This window comes from Zophobas morio, unplaced genomic scaffold (genome assembly GCF_036711695.1).
Source record: "Zophobas morio isolate AGI-343-1 ecotype UQ-CSIRO unplaced genomic scaffold, CSIRO_AGI_Zmor_V1 ptg000030l, whole genome shotgun sequence".
NCBI lineage: Eukaryota > Metazoa > Arthropoda > Insecta > Coleoptera > Tenebrionidae > Zophobas > Zophobas morio.
Genome location: NW_026972135.1, coordinates 7,425,852 through 7,453,813, shown reverse-complemented (window position 1 = coordinate 7,453,813; position 27,962 = coordinate 7,425,852). Strand labels below are relative to the sequence as shown.

The window sequence follows — 27,962 nt, the reverse complement described above, 5'->3', positions numbered from 1 at the left end:
CTGCCTACAGAAGCTGGATCAGCTCGAATGCTGGAGTTAAATGGCAAACGTTTAATTCGGAGCAAAATGACAAAGCTTATTACATTAGTTAAAGTATTAAATAAAAATTTAATTAGATGTTTGAGCTTTACTACCTATGCTTAGTTGATTGATATTTTTAACTTCAAAATTGTATTTTAAATGTGCGTATAGGCAACCAACAATACCCGCGTGTGTTAGGATTAAACGCTTCACACAATTATTTCCAGACACTGGCACATGCCAATAATAAACCAGGAAGTGGATGAACGCGTTTTTACATTTTTGTCATTTGGAACAGATTATTTTGGATTTAAATTGCTGGGTCATAATTGGGGCGCCTATAATTATATTATTATAATAAGAACAACTGATGTTTCCGTTTTTTCAGTAGTGAAACACTGCAAAACTTCAAGAGTAAGAATTTTTCGCAAATCTACGCAGACTACAACTTCTTCTTTACTAAACAATAAACTTATTAAACTAATTTTCGTTAACAAATTACGTCAAAGTTAAAACATCTAACAACAAATTTAAAACTCCCTCTCATCGTTTTTCTCCCCAGGCAAAAATCCCTAACAGCGCAATGAACCAAAGAAAGCCACAGCTGATTTCCGCGAGCTGTCAAATGCAAAATTAATAAAATTCCAGTGGGTATTTTCAAAAAAAACACAAGATAAAGTGTTCGGCGAGGTAACAGACTCCAATCGGGTAAGCCCTGCGTCGCTCCCGAGCACCCCCGCCCAGATTCCCCGAAATCGTTAAATACCGTTAGTCGCACACAAAAACCCATCAACACCAACAGAACGTCTCCGGTGCTTACGCAACTGCCCGTTGCGCGCTTTCGACCCGTTAGCGCAAAGTTTGGCGAACCATCCGATGCTCACGTTGACCTTTGGACCAGCTTCTCAGACACGTGTGGCGAGTTATCAATCTAACGTTCAGTTGTGTTCCAGCTGTGATTGAGTCAAGATTGGAAAATGTCGCACTACAGTGACGCGGAGGACTCAATGGACATAGGCGATCTGGGGGTGAGGAAGCGGAAGGCGTGGGATCCGGAAACCGAGTCCATCACTTCAGAGATAAAGGAGTTGCTGGACGAGGATGTCAACTCGCTGGTGGAGGAGGACTGTGTGGGGTGCCCCCTGCCCTCGACACCCGAGGACGAGAATATGCTGGATTCGGAGATGAGTGATGTGCTGAAAGCGGCTGTTCTAGGTACAGGTAGAGTAGTGTAGATTTTTTTTTATTATTATTATTTTTCGGTTTTGTTAAGTTGAACTGGAGTCAATTCACTGGTGAATTTTTATCACCAACAGACTGCGTTTTTAAATATGTGTTTTTTTTTTTTGTTTGCTGATTATGTAGAAAAGTGAAACTATTTTATTTGATAGTGATGGAGTTATGCATCAGTGCTTTCACGTTAATTCATAAGTAATTTTTATGTTTTGTCACCGGGGGGTTTCAACTATACATGAAAACACAAAATTTCGCCATTGATTTATTTTCAAGTTCCGACATACGTCGCAATCCATGTTTCCTCAAAAAACAAAGTGTTATCTGTTTATACTGATTTGCAGAGATAATGAGAAGACCAAATAACACTAATAATAAAATTTGCTTTATGTTTATCGTTGAATATTTTTTTGTAAGTAATTTTGTTAATGTGACAACGTTGCACGTGCTGTATAAAAAAAGGAAACATGACAAGGACAAACAATGCTATAATATGCATGATAACATTGGCAAAAAAGGTTATACCTTGTATTTATGCGTCTGTTTCAGTATTTTAAATTTTAAAATGTGTGCACATTTCATAGAATTATTTATGGTGACAATACTCACGGTTTCACGCAATTACTAAAATGAAAATTTTAACCTAAGGGGAAATAGATTTATTGCTCCACAAAGATTTAGAGGATAAACGGGAGGAGCTTTGTTATGAATTTTTAAAAAAGGCGTGAACCGCAGAAAAAATAGTATGCATAAACATGAGTAAAGTGTCTTTATTGCACCCGGGGGGAAATTCTTACTCGGGCGAAATGTGTTTTTACAGCCCTGATTACGTAATGTTCCGTTTTTATAGTGTTTAAAACCTTGCAATAAAAAACACCAATTATTGGTTATATTGGAAATTTTAAAAATTTGATAATTTGACAGTTATGTGACCGTAACTGTCAAACTAAACCAGGAACGCGTTGGTGTTGCCAACATCATTATTTTAAAAAAAATTGCACGGCCTACTAGACGAGTTTTTTTCAATCATGTGGCATTTTAGTCCAATTTAGGCATGTTAACGATTTAGCAAAAATCCGACATTAAATTAGCAAAAGGAAAGTTAATTAATATCGACCGCTACAACTGCACTATTTTTTGCGTGTGGCAAAAAAAAATATTTGCATTTTTAACGTTACCTCGGCATCCTACTTTCAGTTATATAAGAACGGACGTCAATTCCTGAAACCTAAAAATCTGAGCCAAACCTTTAAAAACAGCGACATCTTTTCTAACGTTACGATCAAGAATCGACGTGAAAATATGTGAACGACCCTATAAAAGTTATAAAAATGCACAAAAAATGTTTATTTGATAAAAAAACACATAAAGTTTTACGAATTAAAAATAATTATACTTTTCAAGTATTTTGAAAGCTGTTATCAGGACAAACGTTTAATTACAGGACGTATGACAGACATAAATTCCGCTTTTATGATTTTTGCCAACATAAACGTGCAATTTGCAAAATTGGAGCTCGTTCGAGACATGACCGTGTTATTTCTTGTATAATTTTCGTTTAATTACATGACGTGTATTATTTCGCTTTTAGTACACAGTAAGGGATTTCTCGTGTCGTGGGAATAAAATCGTTAATGGATAATGTCGTATAAATCTCTTCTCGGCTAATCGGGGTAATGGCAAAGTAAATATGTACAGTATTAGAGGGCGGATTAATCGCTGAAATTACCTTAAAGTAGGAATGGGATATAATCTGAGCTATGTAGGGTGAACAGGGGAGAATTAATTTTTTAATTATTGGTTTTTTTGTTCGCTTGAACGCGACTGGATAATTAAATTAGTGCTTGTTTGATTAAGGCAAGAAATGGGTCGTCGTCGCTTGAAGACGTTAACGTACTTTATTATCAGCTTACGGTATATAAAGAAGGTGCTTATTTTAAAATTAACGTTGTTGTGGGCTTTATCCACGATAAATACGCGCATGTGCACTACTCTTGTGTACTAATGAAATTAAAATTTTAATGCAGCGGAATTTTTAAAATATCGGGGAATTTTGTTGTGGTTGGTACAACAAACGTCAGATTACAACATTTAACGGATAATTTTTCATAATAATAAATTATTATTAACAATGTGTGAAGCGAAATACGCGAAATTAATGAATAAATCTTGTTTTTCGTACGAAATACAGAGTGATCAACAAGTACTGTTTCAGTTGGTAGCAATGAATGTTTCTGGAAATTGGTAGACCTGGCACTCTACCCAACTGCCTGTTGTCGAACTGACGTGATTGACAGTGACATTTAATATACGTCAAAATTTATCATTGATTATATTAAAATGTCATAACCAAACTTTCTTGAGCGCTTAAAAGTGACATTGCAGCAAGCATTGAATCAGGTTTGGCAATAGCAGCGCAAGAAAATTCTCTCAGAACTAGTTAATTCTATTATTGTCAACTCAAACAGTTCTTGTTGATCACGCTGTAGTTTATTAAAAAAGAAGCTTCATAAGACATTATTTTAGAGCACGAATGGTCAAGTTAGAAAACGAGTTTTCTAAAGGCTGAATACCCTAAAATTCCTGATGACGCGTTTATTTGATAGTATTTTTTTCTAGTTCTGGCCTTTTTTTATATTTAAATAAAATTTGTAATTTTTAAAATACCAGGGAATTTTGTTGTGGTTGGTACCTCAAATGTCAGATTACAACATTTGAGCTTGAATTTTTCACAATAATAAATTATTATTAACAATGTGTGAAGCTGAAGACAATCTTTCAACCCCCGAAATACGGGAAATCGGTGAATAAATCTTGTTCTTGGTACGAAATACAGCATGATCATCAAGTGCTGTTTCAGTTGGTAGCAATGAATTTTTCTAGAAATTGGTAGACCTGTCACTACCCAACTTCCTGTTGTCGAACTGACATGGTTGACAGTGACTTTTAATATACGTCAAAATTTATCATTGATTATATTAAAATGTCATAACCAAACTTTATTGAGCGCTTAAAAGTGACATTGCAGCAAGCGTTGAATCACGTTTGACAACAGCAGCGCAAGAAAATTCTCTCAGAACTGGTTAATTCTATTATTGTCAATTCAGACAGTACTTGTTGATCACGCTGTAGTTTATTAAAAAAGAAGGTTCATAAGACATTATTTTAGAGCACGCATGGTCAAGTTAGAAAACGAGTTTTCTAAAGGCTGAATGCCCTAAAATACCTTATGACGCATTTATTTGATACTATTTTTTCTAGTTCTGGTCTTTTTTTTTAGTTTAAATAAAAATTGTAATTTTTAAAATATCAGGGAATTTTGTTTTGGTTGGTACCACAAATGTCAGATTACAGCATTTGAGGTTTAATTTTTCACAATAATAAATTATTATTAACAATGTGTGAAGCTGAAGACAATCTTTCAACCCCCGAAATACGGGAAATCGGTGAATAAATCTTGTTCTTGGTACGAAATACAGCGTGATCATCAAGTGCTGTTTCAGTTGGTAGCAATGAATTTTTCTAGAAATTGGTAGACCTGTCACTCTACCCAACTACCTGTTGTCGAACTGACATGGTTGACAGTGACATTTAATATACGTCAAAATTTATCATTGATTATATTAAAATGTCATAACCAAACTTTCTTGAGCGCTTAAAAGTGACATTGCAGCAAGCGTTGAATCAGGTTTGACAATAGCAGCGCAAGAAAATTCTCTCAGAACTGGTTAATTCTATTATTGACAATTCAACCAGTACTTGTTGATCACGCTGTAGTTTATTAAAAAAGAAGGTCCATAAGACATTATTTTAGAGCACGAATGGTCAAGTTAGAAAACGAGTTTTCTAAAGGCTAAATGCCTTAAAATGCCTTATGACGCTTTGATTTGATACTATTTTTTCTAGTTCTGGCCTTTTTTGTTATATTTAAATAAAAACTGGAATTTCTAAAATATCAGGGAATTTTGTTGTGGTTGGTACCACAAATGTCAGATTACAACATTTGAGATTTAATTTTTCACAATAATAAATTATTATTAACAATGTGTGAAGCTGAAGACAATCTTTCATCCTCCGAAATACGGGAAATCGGTGAATAAATCTTGTTCTTCGTACGAAATACAGCGTGATCAACAAGTACTATCTCAGTTGGTGGCAATGAATGTTTCTGGAAATTGGTAGACCTGTCACTCTACCCAACTTCCTGTTGTCGAACTGACGTGGTTGACAGTGACATTTACTATACGTCAAAATTGTTCATTGATTATATTAAAATGTCATAACCAAACTTTCTTGAGCGCTTAAAAGTGACATTGCACCAAGCGTTGAATCAGGTTTGGCAATAGCAGCGCAATAAAATTCTCTCGGAACTGGTTAATTCTATTATTGTCAATTCAAACAGTACTTGTGTATCACGCTGTAGTTCATTAAAAAAGAAGGTTCATAAGACATTATTTTAGAGTACGAATGCTCAAGTTAGAAAACGAGTTTTCTAAAGGATGAATGCCCTTAAATGCCTTATGACACTTTGATTTGACACTATTTTTTCTAGTTCTGGCATTTTTTTATGCTTAAATAAAATTTGTAATTTTTAAAATACAAGGGAATTTTGTTGTGGTTGGTACCTCAAATGTCAGATTACAACATTTGAGCTTGAATTTTTCACAATAATAAATTATTATTAACAATGTGTGAAGCTGAAGACAATCTTTCAACCCCCGAAATACGGGAAATCGGTGAATAAATCTTGTTCTTGGTACGAAATACAGCATGATCATCAAGTGCTGTTTCAGTTGGTAGCAATGAATGTTTCTGGAAATTGGTAGACCTGTCACTCTACCCAACTTCCTGTTGTCGAACTGACGTGGTTGACAGTGACATATAATATACGTCAAAATTTATCATTGATTATATTAAAATGTCATAACCTAACTTTCTTGAGCGCTTAAAAGTAACATTGCAGCAAGCATTGAATCAGGTTTGACAATAGCAACGCAAGAAAATTCTCTCAGAACTGGTTAATTCTATTATTGTCAATTCAAACAGTACTTGTTGATCACGCTATAGTATATTAAAAAATAGGGTTCATTAGACATTATTTTAGAGCACGAATGCTTAAGTTAGAAAACGAGTTTTCTAAACGATGAATGCCCTAAAATACCTTATGACGCTTTGATTTGATACTATTTTTTCTAGTTCTGGCCTTGTTTTATATTTAAATAAAGTTTGTAATTTTTAAAATACCAGGGAATTTTGTTGTGGTTGGTACCTCAAATCTCAGATTACAACATTTGAGGTTTAATTTTTCACAAAAATAAATTATTATTAACAATGTGTGAAGCTGAAGACAATCTTTCGATCACAGAAATACGGGAAATCGGTGAATAAATCTTGTTCTTGGTCCGAAATACAGTTTGATCAACAAGTACTGTTTCATTTGGTAGCAATGAATTTTTCTGGAAATTGGTAGAACTGTCACTCTACCCAACTGCCTGTTGTCGAACTGACATGGTTGACAGTGACTTTTAATATACGTCAAAATTTATCATTGATTATATTAAAATGTCATAACCAAACTTTCTTGAGCGCTTAAAAGTGACATTGCAGCAAACGTTGAATCAGGTTTGACAATAGCAGCGCAAGAAAATTCTCTCAGAACTGGTTAATTCTATTATTGTCAATTCAAACAGTACTTGTTGATCACGCTGTGGTTTATTAAAAAAGAAGGTTCATAAGACATTATTTAAGAGCACGAATGCTAAAGTTAGAAAACGAGTTTTCTAAAGAATGAATGTCCTAAAATTTCATATGACGCGTTTATTTGATACTATTTTTTATAGTTCTGGCCTTTTTTTATATTTAAATAAAAACTGGAATTTTTAAAATATTGGGGAATTTTGTTGTGGTTGGTACCACAAATGTCAGATTACAACATTTGAGCTTTAATTTTTCACGATAATAAATTGTTATTAACAATGTGTGAAGCTGAAGACAATCTTTCAACCCCCGAAATACGGGAAATCGGTGAATAAATCTTGTTCTTGGTACGAAATACAGCGTGATCATCAAGTGCTGTTTCAGTTGGTAGCAATGAATTTTTCTAGAAATTGGTAGACCTGTCACTCTACCCAACTTCCTGTTGTCGAACTGACATGGTTGACAGTGACATTTAATATACGTCAAAATTTATCCTTGATTATATTAAAATGTCATAACCAAACTTTCTTGAGCGCTTAAAAGTGACATTGCAGCAAGCGTTGAATCAGGTTTGACAATAGCAGCGCAAGAAAATTCTCTCAGAACTGGTTAATTCTATTATTGTCAATTCAAACAGTACTTGTTGATCACGCTATAGTATATTAAAAAATAGGGTTCATTAGACATTATTTTAGAGCACGAATGCTTAAGTTAGAAAACGAGTTTTCTAAACGATGAATGCCCTAAAATACCTTATGACGCTTTGATTTGATACTATTTTTTCTAGTTCTGGCCTTGTTTTATATTTAAATAAAATTTGTAATTTTTAAAATACCAGGGAATTTTGTTGTGGTTGGTACCTCAAATCTCAGATTACAACATTTGAGGTTTAATTTTTCACAAAAATAAATTATTATTAATAATGTGTGAAGCTGAAGACAATCTTTCAACCCCCGAAATACGGGAAATCGGTGAATAAATCTTGTTCTTGGTACGAAATACAGCGTGATCATCAAGTGCTGTTTCAGTTGGTAGCAATGAATTTTTCTAGAAATTGGTAGACCTGTCACTCTACCCAACTTCCTGTTGTCGAACTGACATGGTTGACAGTGACTTTTAATATACGTCAAAATTTATCATTGATTATATTAAAATGTCATAACCAAACTTTCTTGAGCGCTTAAAAGTGACATTGCAGCAAGCGTTGAATCACGTTTGACAACAGCAGCGCAAGAAAATTCTCTCAGAACTGGTTAATTCTATTATTGTCAATTCAGACAGTACTTGTTGATCACGCTGTAGTTTATTAAAAAAGAAGGTTCATAAGACATTATTTTAGAGCACGCATGGTCAAGTTAGAAAACGAGTTTTCTAAAGGCTGAATGCCCTAAAATACCTTATGACGCATTTATTTGATACTATTTTTTCTAGTTCTGGTCTTTTTTTTTAGTTTAAATAAAAATTGTAATTTTTAAAATATCAGGGAATTTTGTTTTGGTTGGTACCACAAATGTCAGATTACAGCATTTGAGGTTTAATTTTTCACAATAATAAATTATTATTAACAATGTGTGAAGCTGAAGACAATCTTTCAACCCCCGAAATACGGGAAATCGGTGAATAAATCTTGTTCTTGGTACGAAATACAGCGTGATCATCAAGTGCTGTTTCAGTTGGTAGCAATGAATTTTTCTAGAAATTGGTAGACCTGTCACTCTACCCAACTTCCTGTTGTCGAACTGACATGGTTGACAGTGACTTTTAATATACGTCAAAATTTATCATTGATTATATTAAAATGTCATAACCAAACTTTCTTGAGCGCTTAAAAGTGACATTGCAGCAAGCGTTGAATCAGGTTTGACAATAGCAGCGCAAGAAAATTCTCTCAGAACTGGTTAATTCTATTATTGTCAACTCAAACAGAACTTGTTGATCACGCTGTAGTTTATTAAAAAAGAAGGTTCATAAGACATTATTTTAGAGCACGAATGCTGAAGTTTGAAAACGAGTTTTCTAAAGGATGAATGCCCTAAAATTCCCTATGACGCGTTTATTTGATGGTATTTTTTCTAGTTCTGGCCTTTTTTTATGTTTAAATAAAATTTGTAATTTTTAAAATACCAGGAAATTTTGTTGTGGTTGGTACCTCAAATGTCAGATTACAACATTTGAGTTTTAATTTTTCACAATAATAAATTATTATTAACAATGTGTGAACCTGAAGACAATCTTTCAACCCCCGAAATACGGGAAATTGGTGAATAAATCTTGTTCTTCGTACGAAATACAGCGTGATCAACAAGTACTGTTTCAGTTGGTAGCAATGATTTTTTCTGGAAATTGGTAGACCTGCCACTATACCCAACTGCCTGTTGTCGAACTGACGTGGTTGACAGTGACATTTAATATACGTCAAAATTTATCATTGATTATATTAAAATGTCATAACCAAACTTTCTTGAGCGCTTAAAAGTGACATAGCACCAAGCGTTGAATCAGGTTTGGCAATAGAAGCGCAACAAAATTATCTCAGAACTGAATTCATTGTGACACGTGTATTTGATATTATTTTTTCAACTTTTGGCATTTTTTTCTGTTTAAATAAAAAATGTATTTTTAATAATTTTGTTTTTTTTTTTTTTGTTGTGGTTGGTACCACAAATGTCAGATTATAACGTTTGAAGTTTAAATGTTCGCAATAATAAATGATTTTATTACCGATGTGTGAAGCAAGACAATCTTACGCCCGCGGAATTACAGGAAATTGTCGAAAATAGCATCCATAATTTATTGCCGAATAAATCTCGTTCTGTGTAGGAAATTAGTATATTAAAAAAAAACAAGTTTCATAAGACATTATTTTAAAGTACAAATCCTAAAATTAGTAAACGAATTGTCAGACGAGTTTTCTTAGGGATGGGTGCGCTAAAATGTCTTATGTTGCGTATATTTCACACTAATTTTTCTACTGTGAACCTTTTTTTCTTGTGTTATTAAAACTGAAATTTTAAAAATTTTGGGGAATTTTGTCGTAGTTGGTACTACAAATGTCAGACTACAACTTTTGATTAAATTATTATTAACAATGTGTGAACCAGAAGACAATCTTACACCTTCCGTAATAGGGGAAATTGCCTAATAAATCTTGTTCTGTCTACGATCTTAATATGTTAAAAAACAAGGTTCATAAGACATTGTTTTAGATCACGCATCTCAGAATTAGAACGAGTTGTCAAACTAATTTTCTAAGGGATGAATGTGCTAAAATGTCTTATGACGCGTGTAATTGACACTATTTTTTCTACTTCGTACCTTGTTTAACATTTTTAAATAAAAATTGGATTTTTAAAATTTTGGGGAATTTTGTCGTGGTTCATACCACACGTCAAACTGCAACATTTGATTAAATTGTTATTAACAATGTATGAATCTGAAGACAATCTTACAGCTTTCGAAATAGGAGAAATTCCCTAATAAATCTAAACTAAATACATTAATATATTATAAAACAAGATTCACAAGACGTTATTTGAGGGCACGAATCTCAAAATTAGAAAACGAATTGTGAAACGAGTTTTCTGTGGGATAAATGCGCAAAAATGTCTTATGGCGCGTGTATTTGATACTATTTTTTCTACTTCGGACCTTTTTTTTAACATTTTTAGAAAAAATTGAGATTTTTACAATTTTGAAAAATTTTGTGGTTGGTACCACAAATGTCAGATTACAATATTTGAAGTTTAAAATACGGGAAATTCGTGAATAAATCTTGTTCTTCGTACGAAATACAGCGTCATCAACAAGTGATGTTTCAGTTGGCCACAATGATTTTTTCTGGAAATTGGTAGACTTGTCACTACCCAACTTGCTGTTGTCAAACTGACGTCGTTGACAGTGACGTTTAATTTGCGTCAAAATTGATCATTGATTATATTAAAATGTCATAACCAAACTTTCTTGAGCGCTTAGAAGTGACATAGCATCAAGCATTTGAATCAGGTTTGGCCATAGAAGCTCAAGAAAATTCTATCAGAACTGAATTCCTTATGACGCTTGTATTTGATACTATTTTTCCTACTTCTGGCCTTTTTTTGTATGTTTAAATAAAAATAGGATTTTTAGAAATTTTGGGATATTTTTTTGTTGTGGTTGGTACCACAAATGTCAGATTATAACATTTGAAGTTTAAATGTTCGCAATAATAAATGATTTTATTAACGATGTGTGAAGCAAGACAATCTTACGCCCGCGGAATTACAGGAAATTGTCGAAAATAGCATCTATAATTTATTGCCGAATAAATCTCGTTCTGTGTACGAAATTAGTATATTTGAAAAAACAAGTTTCATAAGACATTATTTTAAAGTACATATCCCAAAATTAGTAAACGAATTGTCAGACGAGTTTCCTATGACGCGTGTATTTGACACTATTTTTTGTACTTCGTACTTTGTTTTCCATTTTTAAATAAAAATTGGAATTTTTTAAATTTTGGGGAATTTTGTGGCGGTTGGTACGATAAATGTCATTTGAGGTTTAAAATTTCACAATAATAAATTATTATTAACAATGTGTGAAACTGAAGACAATCTTAACTCCCTCGAATTACGAGGAATTACTAAAAGAATAATCCAGAATAGTAAATCTCGTTCAACACGGAAAATATTATATTATCGAAAAAGTTTTGTGTTCAACCGGAACATAACCTAACCAAACTAAGTGCACAAATGCACTCAATTCAATCAAAACTCAATAAATCCTTTATTTATTTGTATAGATGTGACCCCTTTTCTCTAAACCAACTGCGACTCCAGTCAACTCCCCCAATTTTTCCCCCAACTTCCCTAATTAAGAAAACTAGAGACTGTTTTCCTTGCACCTTGCAGGTGACGAGCTGGACATCACAGCTTTGGCCCACAATGCGGCCTCGCAGGCCGAGCACGTCGTCCGAAAAATGATCCAAGCCGGTTGGTCGGTCTGCCATTTCCGTAACTTGCCGGCATGGCTGCAGGACAACGATTTCCTCATATTCGGGCACCGGCCGCCACTGCCCAGCTTTCGGGCCTGTTTCAAGAGTATTTTCAGAATACACACCGAAACGGCGAACATATGGACGCATTTACTCGGATGCGTGGCTTTCATAGGTAGGTGTAGATGTTAAATGTGTGTCACTTGTGCACAGCACGAGCGATAAGTCGATAAGTAGCGTGTTTGTTGGACCTCAGTTGTGGACTTGTCACTTTGTAATTGGCGATAAGGGAGCGCTATTGCAGGAATTAGCCTTATCGAAATTTTTGTCGCCGCTGATAATTTAGTTTACAAGGGACCAGTTTGAGTGATAAAGTCAACATAACACGGATTTGCGAAAACGGGAGATTAGAGATGAGGGTTCGGACTTTGGACTTTTGAGATTAAAAATTTAATGGGATATCCCGGGCTGTCGGGTGACCCTCGGGTTCAGGGATCGGTTGAAAATAACTCCAAATACTAGCGTGGTGTTTTAAAATCTAATGCTAAGGTAGAGGAAATTTCAATGAATTTAAAAAATTATTTGCTTTGTATCCAAGTTGTGAAAACGTGACAGATGTGGGTCAGAATCGTTTTCTTTATCAGTAAAGTATATCAAAAAAATGCAAATGATAGTATCTGTGATAACTGTGGTTGTGGGTATGTATTATGTTGCTGCTCACAATCGTACAGACAATAGAAACCTTTGGTGCTATAAATAGATGATTAAGTAAACCATGAAACAATGCGAATATTGAATAGATTCAATTGGTGATTCTGTTGACGAATAGAAAATTAAATATTTGAGATAGCTTGACTTTAATTAACTTAAATTGTTTACGGGTTTCTAAAGCGGAAGTGGTTCGATAAAGAAAATGCAAAGTTAATACATACACGCTACAATATTAGTCGGAGTTGCTTTTCATGTACTTGTTATCGCCGAATGAACGATCCATGAGTCCAATTAGTACCGCAGTCCACGTCTACAGCTGTCATATTATCTAGTCCAATGAAATCTGTATTTCCCACATTGAAATAATAAAATCGTATTTTTTTTTTAATTTGAATTTAATTGACCTTTTGTTGCTTTTTAAGTTCTAAAAGTAGCACAAAAATAAGCGCCAATAGATCTTTGTATCTGGTCCAAATTAACAACTTATTTGCGGTTCTGCCACTCCGTTCACATAATAATCAAGATACTTTTGTGTATCCGGGAAGATTCGGCAAAAATAGAGATAAATCTATGTGTTTTGTATCTATTTATTTTAGGTACGGAACAGACCTTTTAAAAAAATTGTGGACTATTATGATCATGAGTTATTTTTTCGTAAACTTAAAGTGCATGGCTATAAAGTTCGTGCTTCGAATCTTATCTTGATATATAATAATTCCTGATATTGAAACAAAAGAATCACTTGATTACATTTTTATTCAAGAGATAAATTTACGCCTTACCGAAAAACGATAATTGAAAACCGTATTCTTCAAACTAAAGATCAATAATCCAACCTCAGAAACAAAGGTTAATTATAACTGATTTTCCGGTGAAATATCTCCTCCAAAAAAAAAACAAATTTTAACACGCATGACAGATATTTATAGAAGAAAACAATTCGTTGATTAAAAATCGATTTAAAAAATTTCAATTTATTGCTATAACAAAACAGTTGATGTCTATATACTTAAATCAGACATTTTCCAATATTTCGCAATATTTCTCGGTATGTTGTAGAATCCAATTTTGCTCCGGTGAATGACGAATTTCATGTTTTTTAGATGTTTCATAACCTCCAGAGTATGTGGGTGGTTTTATTAGATGATCAAGTTGGCCTTTTTTGGAAACATTGTGAAGTATGTCCACAATTAAGCTAAAATTTAATCGATGACGGCTGACAACGCGGAAATTTCAGTTATATAAAACAGTATGGATTAATAAAACACATGCGTTTTCGTCTATCTAAAAAGTAACGTCAACTTGATGACTTTTTAATTGAACATCTGTTATTTTCAGAATTTTAAGCTCTTTGATGACGGCATCTCAAAATATTGCAATCTTGTATTTAATCGCAAATTTTGTGGCCCTTTTTTCTCATTTTTAATAGTATTTTTACCCTTTTCTTCGGTTTTTCCGCATTTTTTACTTCTTTAACTTCGTTTTTTTGCGCCTTTTTTTATGCATTTTTTATCGCTGCTCTTATTATTATATAACAATTAATTTAACTTTGAAATCGCCAAAAACGTTTGTTTATTGGCTCCAAAAATTTGATGACGTCATTACATGCTTTTGCCGGATGTCCTTTTTCCACCTTTTTTTGTCTCTCTCTCTTTTTAAAGTGGCATTTTTGTCTTTCTTCGATTTTGCGTCTTTTTTAGCTTTTTTGTCACATTTTATCCACTGTTTTAATGACCTTTTTCGTTTTTTTCCGGTCACCTTTTCCTTTTTTGTCTCTTTGTTTTTTGTCTTTATTTATCGCCTTTTTTTGTCCCTTCTTTGTCGTCTTTATGTCTTTTTTCTTTTTTGTACTTCTATACCTGTGGTTTATTAATGATGTAATATTATTAAACATCCAGATTTTTGAAAAAAAAATTAAAATCGTAACATTTTACAATGTAACTTTGAAACTCCAAAACCGATTGCTCTGAAATCTTACAAACATTTTAAAATTATCGAGAGCATGGTAAATCGTTAATCAGAATTTATTTATTTATCCCCACCAAAAACTCGATAACGTTATCGCAAAATTTTGCTTCGTAAATCGACACTTGACATATTTTTTACTTCCAAAGCGTAAGTTAAATAAATATTGCAATCGAGTTCATTGAACGACTGGCTACTTTTATATTTTCTCGACGTTTCATGCCCTCTAGAGTACGAAAAAATAGGTCTCCCGTTTCAGTCCGTCGTCTATCGGATTTTTATTAAACAGTTAATCTCCGATCATCCACATCAACAATAGGATGACGTCATATCCAAAATTTACATTAGTACATATTTAAATTTTATAAAATAGATTATTGCACATGTGGTTTATGAATCCGTGTTGAATTTCATACAAATTTCTTCAAATATAGAAAAAACTGATGACGTCATATTACAATTTTTTAAAATTTTATAGAATGACATCTGCACGTGTGATTTATGAATTCGTGTCAAATTTTTACCCTACAGATCCAAATTTTTGGAAAAAAATTCAAAATTGTATTTTACAATTTAACTTTGACATTGAAAAATCGAACGTTTTAAGGTTTTAGCAAAAATGATAAAAAAAAGTGAGCGTTCTTGAAATTGTATAAAATAAAATGCTCCTGCATGTGATTTATGAATCTGTGTTGAGTTTTTAAACTTGACGTCCATATTTTTGGGAAAAAAATCAAAATTGTATAACATTTTTCAATTTAAGTTTGAAACATATTTTAAGTTTCTTATTGTCGAAATAAGTCTACACCTAGAAATAAAAAAACAAAATGTAACCCCGCCCACCCGCCCCATCTCACTTGTGATGATTTTTTTTTATTTGTCGTGAGCCAAAGGGGCGGAGCTTAACTGCAAAATCTTTATTTCTCTACAAGAAATTAAAAACAAGCTTTTGAGTATTGTGTTGTTCAAAGAATACTATGTATATTAAGGAAAAAATAAAACCAAAGATTAGACCCCACCCATACCCGCCCCAATCTCAATTCTCAATTGTGATGAATTTTTAATTCGTTGTCCGATCGGGACGCGGAGCTTAATTGCAAGATCCATATTTGTCTACAAAAATTTACCATTTTAAACATGTTTTAAGTTGTTTTGAATAGACGACTACGCATGTTAAGAGAAAAACACAAAATATAAGCCCCGCCCACCCAACCCGCCCTATCTCAATTGTGATGATCTTTTTTTTCTAATCGTCGAGAGCCATAGGAGCGACATTTAATTGCAAAATCCGTATTATTTTTCTAGAAGAAACTACCAAGTAATACATGTTTTTGAGTATCGTATTATTTAAAGCACACCGTGTACATATATTAAGAAAAAATTAAAGCCAAACATTAAGCCCCACCCATAACCTGCCCTGTTCTAAATAGTAATGAAGTTTTCATTCGTTAGCAGACATAGGGGCGGAGCCTATTTGCAAAATCCATGTTTCCTTAAAAAAATTTACCATTTTAAACATGTTTTAAGTTTCTAAGAATACAAAAATCACAAATGAGATGGGGTGGGTGGGCGGAGTTTATATTTTGCCTTTTTTTCTTAATATACATGGTATATTAAGAAAAAAACAACACGAAACTCAAAATCATGTTTTTAATTTCGTGTAAAGAAATAAGTATTTGCAGTTAAGCGTCGCCCTCTTAGTTCTCGGTGAATAAAAAAAATCATCACAATTGAGACAGGGCGGGTGGGCGGGCAGACATTTTGCCTTTTTGTTTTAATATGTGTACACTCCTTTTCACAACAAGAAACTTAAAACATGTTCAAAGTGGAAAATTTATGTAAGGAAATATCGATTTTGCAACTAGGCTCCGCCCCATTTTCTTGCAAAAATGTACTATTTTAACCATCTTTTAAGTTTCTTGTTGTGAAAAGATGGCTATGTATATTAAGAAAAATGGCAAAATATAAGCCCCACACACCCACCCTATCGCAATTCTGATGATTTTTTTATTCGCCGTGAACCGAGAGGCGGAGCGTAATTGCAAAATCGATATTTTCCTATGCAAATTTACCATTTTAAACATGTTTTAAGTTTCTTGTTGTGGAAAAATGACTATACATATTAAGAAAAAAAAGGCAAAATATAAGCCCCGCCCACCCGCCCTCTCTCAATTGTGATGATTTTTTTTATTCGTCGTGAGCGAATGGGGCGGAGCTTAACTGCAAAACCCTTATTTCTTTACGAGAAATTAAAAACATGTTTTTGAGTATCGTGGTGTTCAAAGAATACTATGTATATGTAGATATTAAGAAAAAACTAGAGCCAAAGATTAAGCCCCACCCATAACCTGCCCTGTTCTAAATAGTAATGAAGTTTTCATTCGTTAACAGACCTAGGGGCGGAGCCTAATTGCAAAATCCATGTTTCCTTACAAATTTTAAACATGTTTTAAGTTTCTAAGAATACAAAAAAATCACAAATCAGATGGGGTGGGTGGGCGAGTTTTATATTTTGCCTTTTTTTCGTAATACACATAGTATTCTTTGAACAACATGTTACTTGAAAACATGTTTTTAATTTCTTGTAAAGAAATAAGAATTTGCAGTCAAGCTCCGCCCTCTTGGTTCTCGGCGAATAAAAAAAGTCGTCACAATTGAGACAGGGCGGGTGGGCGGGCAGACATTTTGCCTTTTTGTTTTAATATGTGTAGACTGCTTTTCGCAACAAGAAACTTAAAACATGTTTAAAATGGAAAATTTGTATAAGGAAATATCGATTTTGCAATTAGGCTCCGCCCCATTTCCTTGCAAAAATGTACTATTTTAACCAGCTTTTAAGTTACTTGTTGTGAAAAATGGCTATGTATATTAAGAAAAAACAAGCAAAATATGAGCTCCGCCCGCCCACCCTATCGCAATTCTGATGATTTTTTATTCGCCGTGAACCGAGAGGCGGAGCGTAATTGCAAAATCGATATTTCTCTATACAAATTTACCATTTTAAACATGTTTTAAGTTTCTTGTTGTGGAAAAATGACTATACATATTAAGAAAAAAGGCAAAATATAAGCCCCGCCCACCCGCCCTATCTCAATTGTGATGATTTTTTTATTCGTCGTGAACGAAGGGGGCGGAGCTTAACTACAAAGTCCTTATTTCTGTACGAGAAATTAAAAACATGTTTTTGAGTATCGTGTTATTCAAAGAATACTATGTATATCTATATATTAAGAAAAAATAAAGCTAAAGATTAGGCCCCACCCATACCCGCCCCCATCGCAATTCACAATTGTGATGAATTTCTAATTCGTTGTCAGATCGAGAGGCGGAGTTTAATTGCAAGATCCATATTTGTCTACAAGAATTTACCGTTTCAAACATGTTTTAAGGTCCTTGTTCTGAAAAGACGACTACGCATGTTAAGAGAAAAAGACAAAATATAAGCCCCGCCCACCCGCCCTATCTCAGTTGTAATGATTTTTTTTATCATCGAAAGCCAAAGGAGCGGAATTTAATCGCAAAATCCTTGTTATTTCTCGACAAGAAATTACTGTGTAACACATGTTTTTGAGTATCGTGTTATTCAAAGAACACCGTGTACATATATTAAGAAAAAATTAAAGCCAAAGATTAAGCCCCACCCATAACCTGCTCCGATCTAAATAGTAATGAAGTTTTCATTCGTTAGCAGACCTAGGGGCGGAGCCTAATTGCAAAATCCATGTTTTCTTACAAAAATTTACCATTTTAAACATGTTTTAAGTGTCTAAGAATAAAAAAAATCACAATTGAGATGGGGTGGGTGGGCGGGGTTTATATTTTGCCTTTTTTTCTTAATATACATAGTATTGTTTGAACAACACGAAACTCAAAATCATGTTTTTAATTTCGTGTAAAGAAATAAGTATTTGCAGTTAAGCGTCGCCCTCTTGGTTCTCGGCGAATAAAAAAAAATCATCACAATTGAGACAGGGGGGGTGGGCGGGCAGACATTTTGCCCTTTTGTTTTAATATGTGTAGACTGCTTTTCACAACAAGAAACTTAAAACATGTTTAAATTGGAAAATTTGTATAAGAAAATATCGATTTTGCAATTAGGTTCCGCCCCATTTCCTTGCAAAAATGTACTGTTTTAACCATTTTTAAGTTTCTTGTTGTGAAAAGATGACTATGTATATTAAGAAAAAAAAAAGCACAATATGAACCCCGCCCGCCCACCCTATCGCAATTCTGATGATTTTTTTCATTCGTTGTCAGACCGAGGGGCGGAGCCTAATTGCAAAATTGATACTTTCCCACAAAACTTTACCATTTTAAACATGTTTTAACCTTTCTTGTTGTGAAAAGAAGACTACACATATTAAGAAAAAAGGCCAAAATATAAGCCCTTGTAGTTGTAATTCCTAATCTTTTTTTGAGACGAATAGCAATAAATCATGTTGATTTAAACGTCAAGAACTATCTTTAACAATGCATAAGTACTGACAGAAAGCTACAGTGTAGAAAATGATGGCAGCTATTTAAAATCATAAACAGTCGAATTAAGCATGTACTGAGAAACTGAGAATAACTACGTTTTTGCCTTTAGATCCTATACCTAAACAATTTTTGGTCGATATTTATGCTTGTTGCTTATGACTTGATCTAACCTAAGCTGACTTGACTTAACTCGCGTTTATGGTTAATCTAAAAATTAGTTTCCTTAGATTGTGCTTTAGGAACGCGGCAAGTTCTACCTAAATAACTTCAGAACAATATCGTGATTGTATTTACTTGTGTGTGTTTCTTTTTGAGTCATCGCGTTTCCAATTTATCCATACTTAGAATCACTGAATAATTAATTACCACGAAGATATTAACCTCTAATTTTAGGAACACGTAAATCCGCTTCGCCCTCTTAAAATATTCATAAACCCCCCGATCAACGTTATTGATAATCGATCTTCTTCCAGCAATCGCGGTTTTCTTCTTGATGCGACCAACAATCGAGATCGAACTACAGGAGAAGATCGTCTTCGGCGCGTTCTTCGCCGGAGCGATAATCTGCCTCGGCATGTCCTTCATGTTCCACACCGTCAACTGTCACTCTCAGTTCATCGGCAAGCTCTTCTCCAAACTGGACTACTGCGGCATCGCCATGCTGATAATGGGCTCGTTCGTACCGTGGGTATATTACGGCTTCTACTGCCACTTCCGGCCCAAGGTGGTCTACCTGTCCGTGGTATGCGCGCTGGGCATCACCAGCATCATGGTCAGCCTGTGGGACAAGTTCTCGGAGTCGGGATGGAGGCCGTTCCGGGCGGCCGTCTTCATGACGTTCGGGCTGAGCGGCATCGTCCCGGCGATCCACTACGGGATCGTCGAGGGCTGGTTCAACAAGGTCTCGCAGAAGTCGCTCGGGTGGCTCATCCTGATGGGGCTGCTGTACATCATGGGGGCCATGCTGTACGCGCTGAGGGTGCCCGAGCGCTGGTTCCCCGGCAAGTTCGACATCTGGCTGCACTCGCACCAGATTTTCCACGTTTTCGTGCTGGGGGGCGCCTTCGTGCACTACCACGGCATTTCGGAGATGGCCATGTACAGGGTTACGATAGGGCAGTGCGAGATGCCTGATATACCCATCTATTAACCAAAGAGCTTCGAATACTGTTTCCTTTCCTTCAATAAAATCCATGCAAATCAAATGATTTGTGCTTTATGTTATGTGATTCGTTGTTAATTGTTGCGTGTAAGATACAGCACAAGTCACTGGACGGTGCGAACAAGACTCGACACTTTTACTTCTTTTCGTTTCTAGGTGTAAACGGAAGCTTTTCGAGGAGGCTTTAGTATACATGTCTAAAATATTACGATAACGATAATAAAATATATATTTTGCTAAGATCATCAAAATTTTTGAGAAGGGTATATCGTGTAAGTGTACTATTATATCAATATTGTAAAAAAGAACGGAGGTTAGATATATTTTTGGGTGTTTTATCTGTACTTAACTTCGAAAGTGGAGCGGGAGGAGGTTTCTTTCTGTTTTTTCCTGCAGATACTACACGATAAAATTCTTTCTGGTAGTTATTAGTTTCCACTTGTTTGTTGTGTTGGTGGCCGATGTCGATTCTTTTGTGATAATTTAAAGTAGTTCATATATTTATATTTTAGTAAATTTGTTGTAGATAATTGTTTTTAAAAATATAAAGAGAATGTAATGTTAAACATGGAAATATATCATGTGGTGACCAAGCGTTCTTTACATCAACCCAGATTTCATCCTTTTTAACTCCCAGAACATTTTAATGTGTGTGTCACAATGACTTCCATTTTTAGCATAGAATGTTCAATCTAACAGGCCTGACCTGTTGGGATTATTATACTTGGTTCGTCCCCACAAAGGAAAGATTCAAGACCTACATCATTTGTGCAGATGGCGCGACCGCCAGCTCGACAAAGAACCGCGCACTCCGCTTCCCCCACGTGTTAAACATCAAAGAATTCTTGTCTGAGATTAAGACTGGATATCAGACAATTTATATGATGGAAGCATTAATCAACAAAATATTTACAAAACAAAAAACTAGCAATGATTTATAAAAACAAGAACTGGTGTGAAATAAAACTTGTGCCATTGTTACCCATTCCCCCAAACAAACACAAAAAAATATAGGCATTCTGGGGATTCAAAATGGCGTCATTCAAAAAAATGCATCAAAAATATGTTTCCCTGAAATGTGATCAATCCTGTGGCTCTGTGAAAATAATAAATCAAAGGAATAAAACGCACGTCCCACATGATCCACAATGTTGTTAATTTGTTCAATAAGATTTTACAGTTCAAACATGTTCTCGGTTTGAAAATACTGTTTCAACATGATCGTTACCAGAACAAAGAATTTACCTGATGTTAAATTATGCCACACTTTATCAACGATTCAAACAAAGAATTTACATTATGTTAAATTATGCCACGCTTTATCAACGATTCAAACAAAACACATGAAAAATAATCAACACAAAATGTACCAGACGTTGCGAGGAAAGCTCCTCGGTGATGTAATTTTCAACGTTACGAGAAAATATATCTCGGTGATGTGATGATAATATGATGATAATAACTGCCTAAGGGGAGAAATTTTTAATCCCCCAGTACCTCAGTTCACGATATTGTGAATTCTATCGTACTTTCACGGTCCTTTTCCCAGGGTGGGATAACGTTAGATTAATTTTGACTGTCGTAAATGAACTATTAGCAATCTTGTGTGAAAAATTAAGAAGTGTTATAATGTAACACTTAAGTATAAGCCCAGAAACGTTATTCATAATTAGATAAAGAAAGAACGAGTCCTGACTAAGTGAATTTCATGAAATCTCCTAGCATGTGCTTATCTCAACAAATTCCTGACTGTTAAATTGCGTTAGAACTAGTTAACGATTAAACTCCTAACACGAACTATGAATTTACAAACAATAAAACAAATTTGCACCATGTGTAACAAATGCGCCATTTTAACACGTTTTTCTTGACCCTTCGTATGCTAAAAAAAATAAATACCTAAAATTGTCTCCTCATCAAACTTTTCAAAATACAAAAAGTAATTGTTCCAATTACTGTCAATATCTTCGACCAACAATAACTGTAGAGAATTGCCATACTGCGTACTAAAGCATCCGGAACCAAAGTCAATCAAAGAGAGAGTGCCACACTGTTTGCGTACCCATGGTGTATTATTTTGGGAGCCCATGGAGATTTTTTTTTGTAAACCACTTAAAACAATATTGGGGACGTTGGTGCTCTATTTTTGGAAAAATCTGACTTGAGTTAATTTTGGAACCCAGTTTTTTTGTTTTTTTTTTTTTTAATTTAAAACAATCTTGGGGTTCTAGGTATTCCTGCTTGGAAAGAATTTGAAAGTGCTTAGGGGCCTCTAGTGTTTTTTCTTACAAAAATATAATTACATTTCTTAGAGGATAAGTCATTTGCTAAAATCAGTTTTATCTTAGCAGGTATTAGCCCCACCCACCCACCCTCTCTTTTCTTAGAGGATATGTTATTTGCCAAAATTAGTTTTATCTTATCAGGTACTAGCCCCGCCCACCCACCCTCTCTTTTCTTAGAGGGTATCTCATTTTCCAAAATCAGTCTTATGTTAGCAATTACTAGCGTCCTTTATTTTCTTAGAGGATATGTCATTTACCAAAGTCAGTCTTATCTTATCAAGTACCAGCCCCAACCACCCACCTTCCCTCTATTTTCTTAGAAGGTATATCATTCACCACTAACAGACTTATCTTAGCGAATGCCAGCGCTACCCACCTACCCTTTATTTTTTTAAAGAGTATGTCATTTACCAAAATTAGTCTTACAAGTACTACCACCTCCGGCCCGCCCTCTATTTTCTTAATTTGTCACAATCAGTCTTATCTTAGCTCGTACCAGCTAAGATAACACTGACTTTGGCAGATGCCATACCCTTTAAGAAAGGAGAGGGTGGGTGGGCGGGACTAGTACCAGCTAAGATAACACTGACTTTGGCAGATGACATACCCTTTAAGAAAAGAGAGTGGGTGGGCGGGGCTAGTAGCTGATAAAATAAGAGCGATTTTGGCAAATGACCTACTCTCTAAGAAAAGACAAGGTGAGAAGTGGGCGGAGCGAGTACCTGTTAAGATAAGACTGATTTTGGCAAATGAGACATGACTTAAATGACGTATCCGAAAAAATTTAACTAAATTATTATAAGAAAAGACAGTAGAGGCTCCAAAGCACTTTCAAATTTTTTCCAAACAGAACCGCAAGATGTTAAAAGTGCCAAAATCAGTTTTATCTTATCAAATACTAGCCCCGCCCCCCCACCCTTTATTTTCTTGGAAGGTATTTGATTTGCCAAAATCAATCTTATCTTAGTAACTACTAGCCCCACCCACCCCCCTCTTTTCATTCTAACGACTAATTTTATTTCTGTTCAATATAAGATCATCCATTTCATTTAGACTGGATAAAATCAATCACTAAAATAGAGACAGGGCGGGTGGGCGCGGCTAATTATGATCTGTTGAGTGGGAGTGGAAAAAGGAGGCGAAAAAAGTAAAAAAAGCGTCAATCGTATTTTTTTTTTTTTGTTATACTATTTACTACAAAATTTATTTCTTATTTCACATATCTGACGTGACTTGACCTAACGTGACCTGACCTGTCCTGATTTTTCTATTATCTCAAATAAACAAATTTTAAACATTTCTCTGAATCTACAAGAAAATTTTAATGCCTTCAACTAGTTTTCGAAAATGGTTGAAAAATGGTCCAAAAATGTTAAATGTGCCAAAATCAGTTTTATCTTATCAAATACTAGCCCCGCCCACCCACCCTCTATTTTCTTGGAAGGTATGTGATTTGCCAAAATCAGTTTTATCTTAGCAAGTATTTGTTTTAAATTTTTCAAAAAAAACGGAGTCCCAAAATCGACTCAAAAACAGGTCAGGTTAGAATTTTCCAAAAAACAGAACACCAAAGTCCTCCAAAATTATTTTAAACAATTTACAAAAAAAAACTTTATGGCTTCCCAAAACAATAATACACCATGGGTACCCAAACACTGCGGCAGTCAAGACTTTTTAGTATTCGTTTAAAAAATAAAACACTGAAAGCTCAAATAGGTTTTTTCAGGTTCATCCAGCAACAAAACACCAGATTTCTTTAAATTTTGTGTGAAAATAAAACCCCAGGGATCTAAAATTAACTGCGAACATTTTAAACGTAAGGTTTTGAAAAATGACAATTTTTGATACCCCGTGACTTTCATAAAATTTCCTAGTAAGTATTTATCTAAATAAATCTAATATCTGTTAAATTGTGTAAGCACCAGTTGACGATTAAAATCCTAACCTGAAGTGTGAATTTAAAACAATGAATAAAATTTACATGTGTTAGCGTCGGTCAAAAATTCACATGTTTTCCGATTAGAAAGCCGCAAGAATTAGAAAAATTAGAGAAACTGTGCCGTCGTCATCGTTATGATTAATTTCGATAAACAAAGCCTTTCTTCTTATTATTAATGCCAAACCAACTAACCAACCAGGCTAACTCACCACGTGGTTACACTCACAACAAACACACCAAAAGTGACGCTTTCACCTCCCTCTACTAAGTCCCTGCCAACCCTCGAACTAAAATCCCCATCAAGATCCTTTCCCTCAAAATGGATCAAAGTTTAAAGATAGGCTTAACTGCATTTATCTTACTGCAAACATCGAATAATGCGAATTTTTGAAGATTTCTAAAAATTTCGGTATTTCAATGGACGATTATGGAAAAACGGTTGTATTTATCAAAGAAACGAGGCCGGAAGTGAGTTCTACAGCTCAAAATCTACAAGAAAATGTATTTATTCAAGTTTCGAAAATGTCAAAAATTGGCCGAAATTTGAAGAAGGGGGGACCATTGGAAAAATTTCACTAAACTATTAGCAATCTTGTATAAAAAATCAAGAAGTATTATAATGTAACACATAAATATAAGCATCCAAAAACGCTATTCATAATTAGATAAAGAAAGAACGAGTCCTGACTAAGTGAATTTCATGAAATCTCCTAGCATGTGCTTATCTCAACAAATTCCTGGCTGTTAAATTGCGTTAGAACTAGTTAACGATTAAATTCCTACCATGAACTGTGAATTTACAAACAATAAAACAAATTTACACCATGTGTACAAATGTATCATTTTAACACGTTTTCCTTGGCCCTTTGTATGTTAGAAAAGACAAATATCTAAAATTGTCTCCTCATTAAACTTTTCAAAATGCAAAAAGTAATTGTTCCAATCACTGTCAATATCTTCGACCAACAATAACTGTTGTGGAGAATTGCCACACTGCGTACTAAAGCATCAGGAACCGAAGTTAATCAAAGAGAGAGTGCCGCAGTGTTTGTGTACCCATGATGTTGTAGTTTGGGAACCCATGGAGATTTTTTTTGTAAACCATTTAAAACAATGTTAGGGACGTTGGTGCTCTATTTTTGGAAAATTCTGACCTAAGTTACTTTTGGAACAGTTTTTTTTTTTTTTTTATTTAAAACAATCTTGAGATTCTAGGTATTCCTGTTTAGAAAGAATTGGAAAGTGCCTAGGGGTCTCTAGTGTCTTTTCTTATAAAAATTTAATTAAATTTCTTAGAGGATACGTCATTTGCTAAAATCAGTCTTATCTTAGCAGGTATTAGCCCCACCCACCCACCCTCTCTTTTCTTAGAGGATATGTTATTTGCCAAAATTAGTTTTATCTTAGCATATACGAGCCCCGCCCACCCACCCTCTCTTTTCTTAGAGGGTATTTCATTTACCAAAATCAGTCTCATCTTATCAAGTACCAACCTCGCCCACCCGCCCTCTGTTTTCTTAGAAGGTATAACATTTACCACAAACAGTCTTATCTTAGCGAATGTTAGCGCTACCCACCTACCCTTTATTTTTTTAATGAGTATGTCATTTACCAAAATCAGTCTTACAAGTACTACTCCCCCGCCCACCCTCTATTTTCTTAATTTGTCACAATCAGTCTTATCTTAGCAAGTACTAGCTAAGATAAAACTGATTTTGGCAAATGACATACCCATTAAGGAAAGAGAGGGTGGGTGGGCGGGGCTAGTACCAGCTAAGATAACACTGACTTTGGCGGGTAACATACCCTGTAAGAAAAGAGAGGGTGGGTGGGCGGGGCTAGTACCAGCTAAGATAACACTAACTTTTGCAGATGACATACCCTTTAAGAAAAGAGAGGGCGGGTGGGCGGGGCTCGTACCGGCTAAGATAACTCTGACTTTGGCAGATGAAATACCCTTTAAGAACTTTATAAGCTAGTAGCTGATAAAGTAAGAGCGATTTTGGCAAATGACCTACTCTCTAAGAAAAGACAAGGTGAGAAGTGGGCGAGAAGAGTACCTGTTAAGATAAGACTGATTTTGACAAATGAGACATGACTTAAATGACGTATCCGAAAAAATTTAATTAAATTATTATAAGAAAAGACACTAGAGGCTCCAAAACAGTTTCAAATTCCTTCCAAACAGGAATACCTAGAACCGCAAGATTCCGAAAATCGCTCAAAAACAGGTCAGGTCAGAATGTTCCAAAAAACAGAACACCAAAGTCCTCCAAAATTATTTTAAACAATTTACAAAAAAAATGGGTTCCCAAAATAATAATACACCATGGGTGCCCAAATACTGCGGCACTCAAGACTTTTTCGAATTCGTAAAAACTAAAACACTGAAAGCTCAAAAGGTTTTTTCAGGTTCATCCAGCAACAAAACACCAGATTTCTTTAAATTTTGTGTGAAAATAAAACCCTAGGGATTTAAAATTAACTGCGAACATTTTAAACGTAAGGTTTTGAAAACTGACAATTTTTGATACCCCGTGACTTTCATAAAATCTCCTAGCAAGTATTTATCTAAATAAGTCTAATGTTTGTTAAATTGTGTTAGTACCAGTTAACGATTAAAATCCTAACCTGAACTATGAATTTACAAACATTGGATAAAATTTACACGTGTTAGCGTCGGTCAAAGATTCATATGTTTTTCGATTAGAAAGCCACAACTATATCTTTGTACATGCTAACTAAAATGGTAATTAATCATGGGATAATGAATGCGTTGTTTAGTTTAACATAGTAGCAAAAGAACCAATTTTAAAATCATTATATTTCCACCAAACTGTGCATTTGAATAATTTGAATTTTTCACGTAATTTAAAACTAAGACGCGTGCTTAATTTTACTAATTTTTCATACTTTTAGCCCATTACTTACCACTAAAACTTATGTTAATCACGAAAAATGTGGTTCCTGAGAGAATAAACTTATTTTTATGCAAAAGTATCGATGACCTTAACTCTATACTTATTATTTTGTATAATATTTAATTGACGTTTATTAAAGGGGAGTTGACCTTTAGTCGTTCAAAGTTCATACAAGGTCACGAGAGAATTATATTTCGCAACTTGTTAATGTGTTGATATAAAATTCTCGATCATTTCAATTGGAAGATTCGTATTTACATTTTAAATGAGTTCAATGGAACGAAATCCAGTGATTGGAACAATTACTTTTAAAAAGTAATTCATTACTGAATTAATAATTTAACCTTGAATAACTTTTGTCTCCAAATAAAGAAACTTTTTTTTTGCTGGTTCTCAAAATATGTTACCTCTATTAATCATGCCTGAGTTAAATTCACCTAGTGATTTCTTCATTTCACTAGAATTTTACCAACCTTACAGATTAAGGAATCAAATGAGTGTTAGGCAACACACAATACACATCAAGTGTGGTATGTTCTGATCCATTACTCAATTGTGCTCCATTAGTCATTATTTT

At 34.4% G+C, this 27,962-nt stretch overlaps 1 protein-coding gene across 2 annotated transcripts; it reads left to right on the top strand.

Moving 5' to 3' along the window:
- Positions 1-594: 594 nt before the first annotated feature.
- LOC135137865 (adiponectin receptor protein) lies at positions 595-20,833 on the top strand. 2 transcript variants are annotated; one of them, XM_064067622.1, is made up of 4 exons: positions 595-729; positions 975-1,242; positions 11,841-12,098; positions 19,552-20,833. In XM_064067622.1, exons 2-4 carry the CDS (start codon positions 999-1,001, stop codon positions 20,226-20,228), a joined length of 1,179 nt encoding a protein of 392 aa, XP_063923692.1. In that variant the 5' UTR covers positions 595-729; positions 975-998; the 3' UTR covers positions 20,229-20,833. The 2 variants fall into 2 exon arrangements, with proteins under 2 accessions (XP_063923692.1, XP_063923693.1); XM_064067623.1 differs by having other exon boundaries at positions 596-729; positions 975-1,236.
- The last annotated feature ends 7,129 nt before the right edge of the window (positions 20,834-27,962 follow it).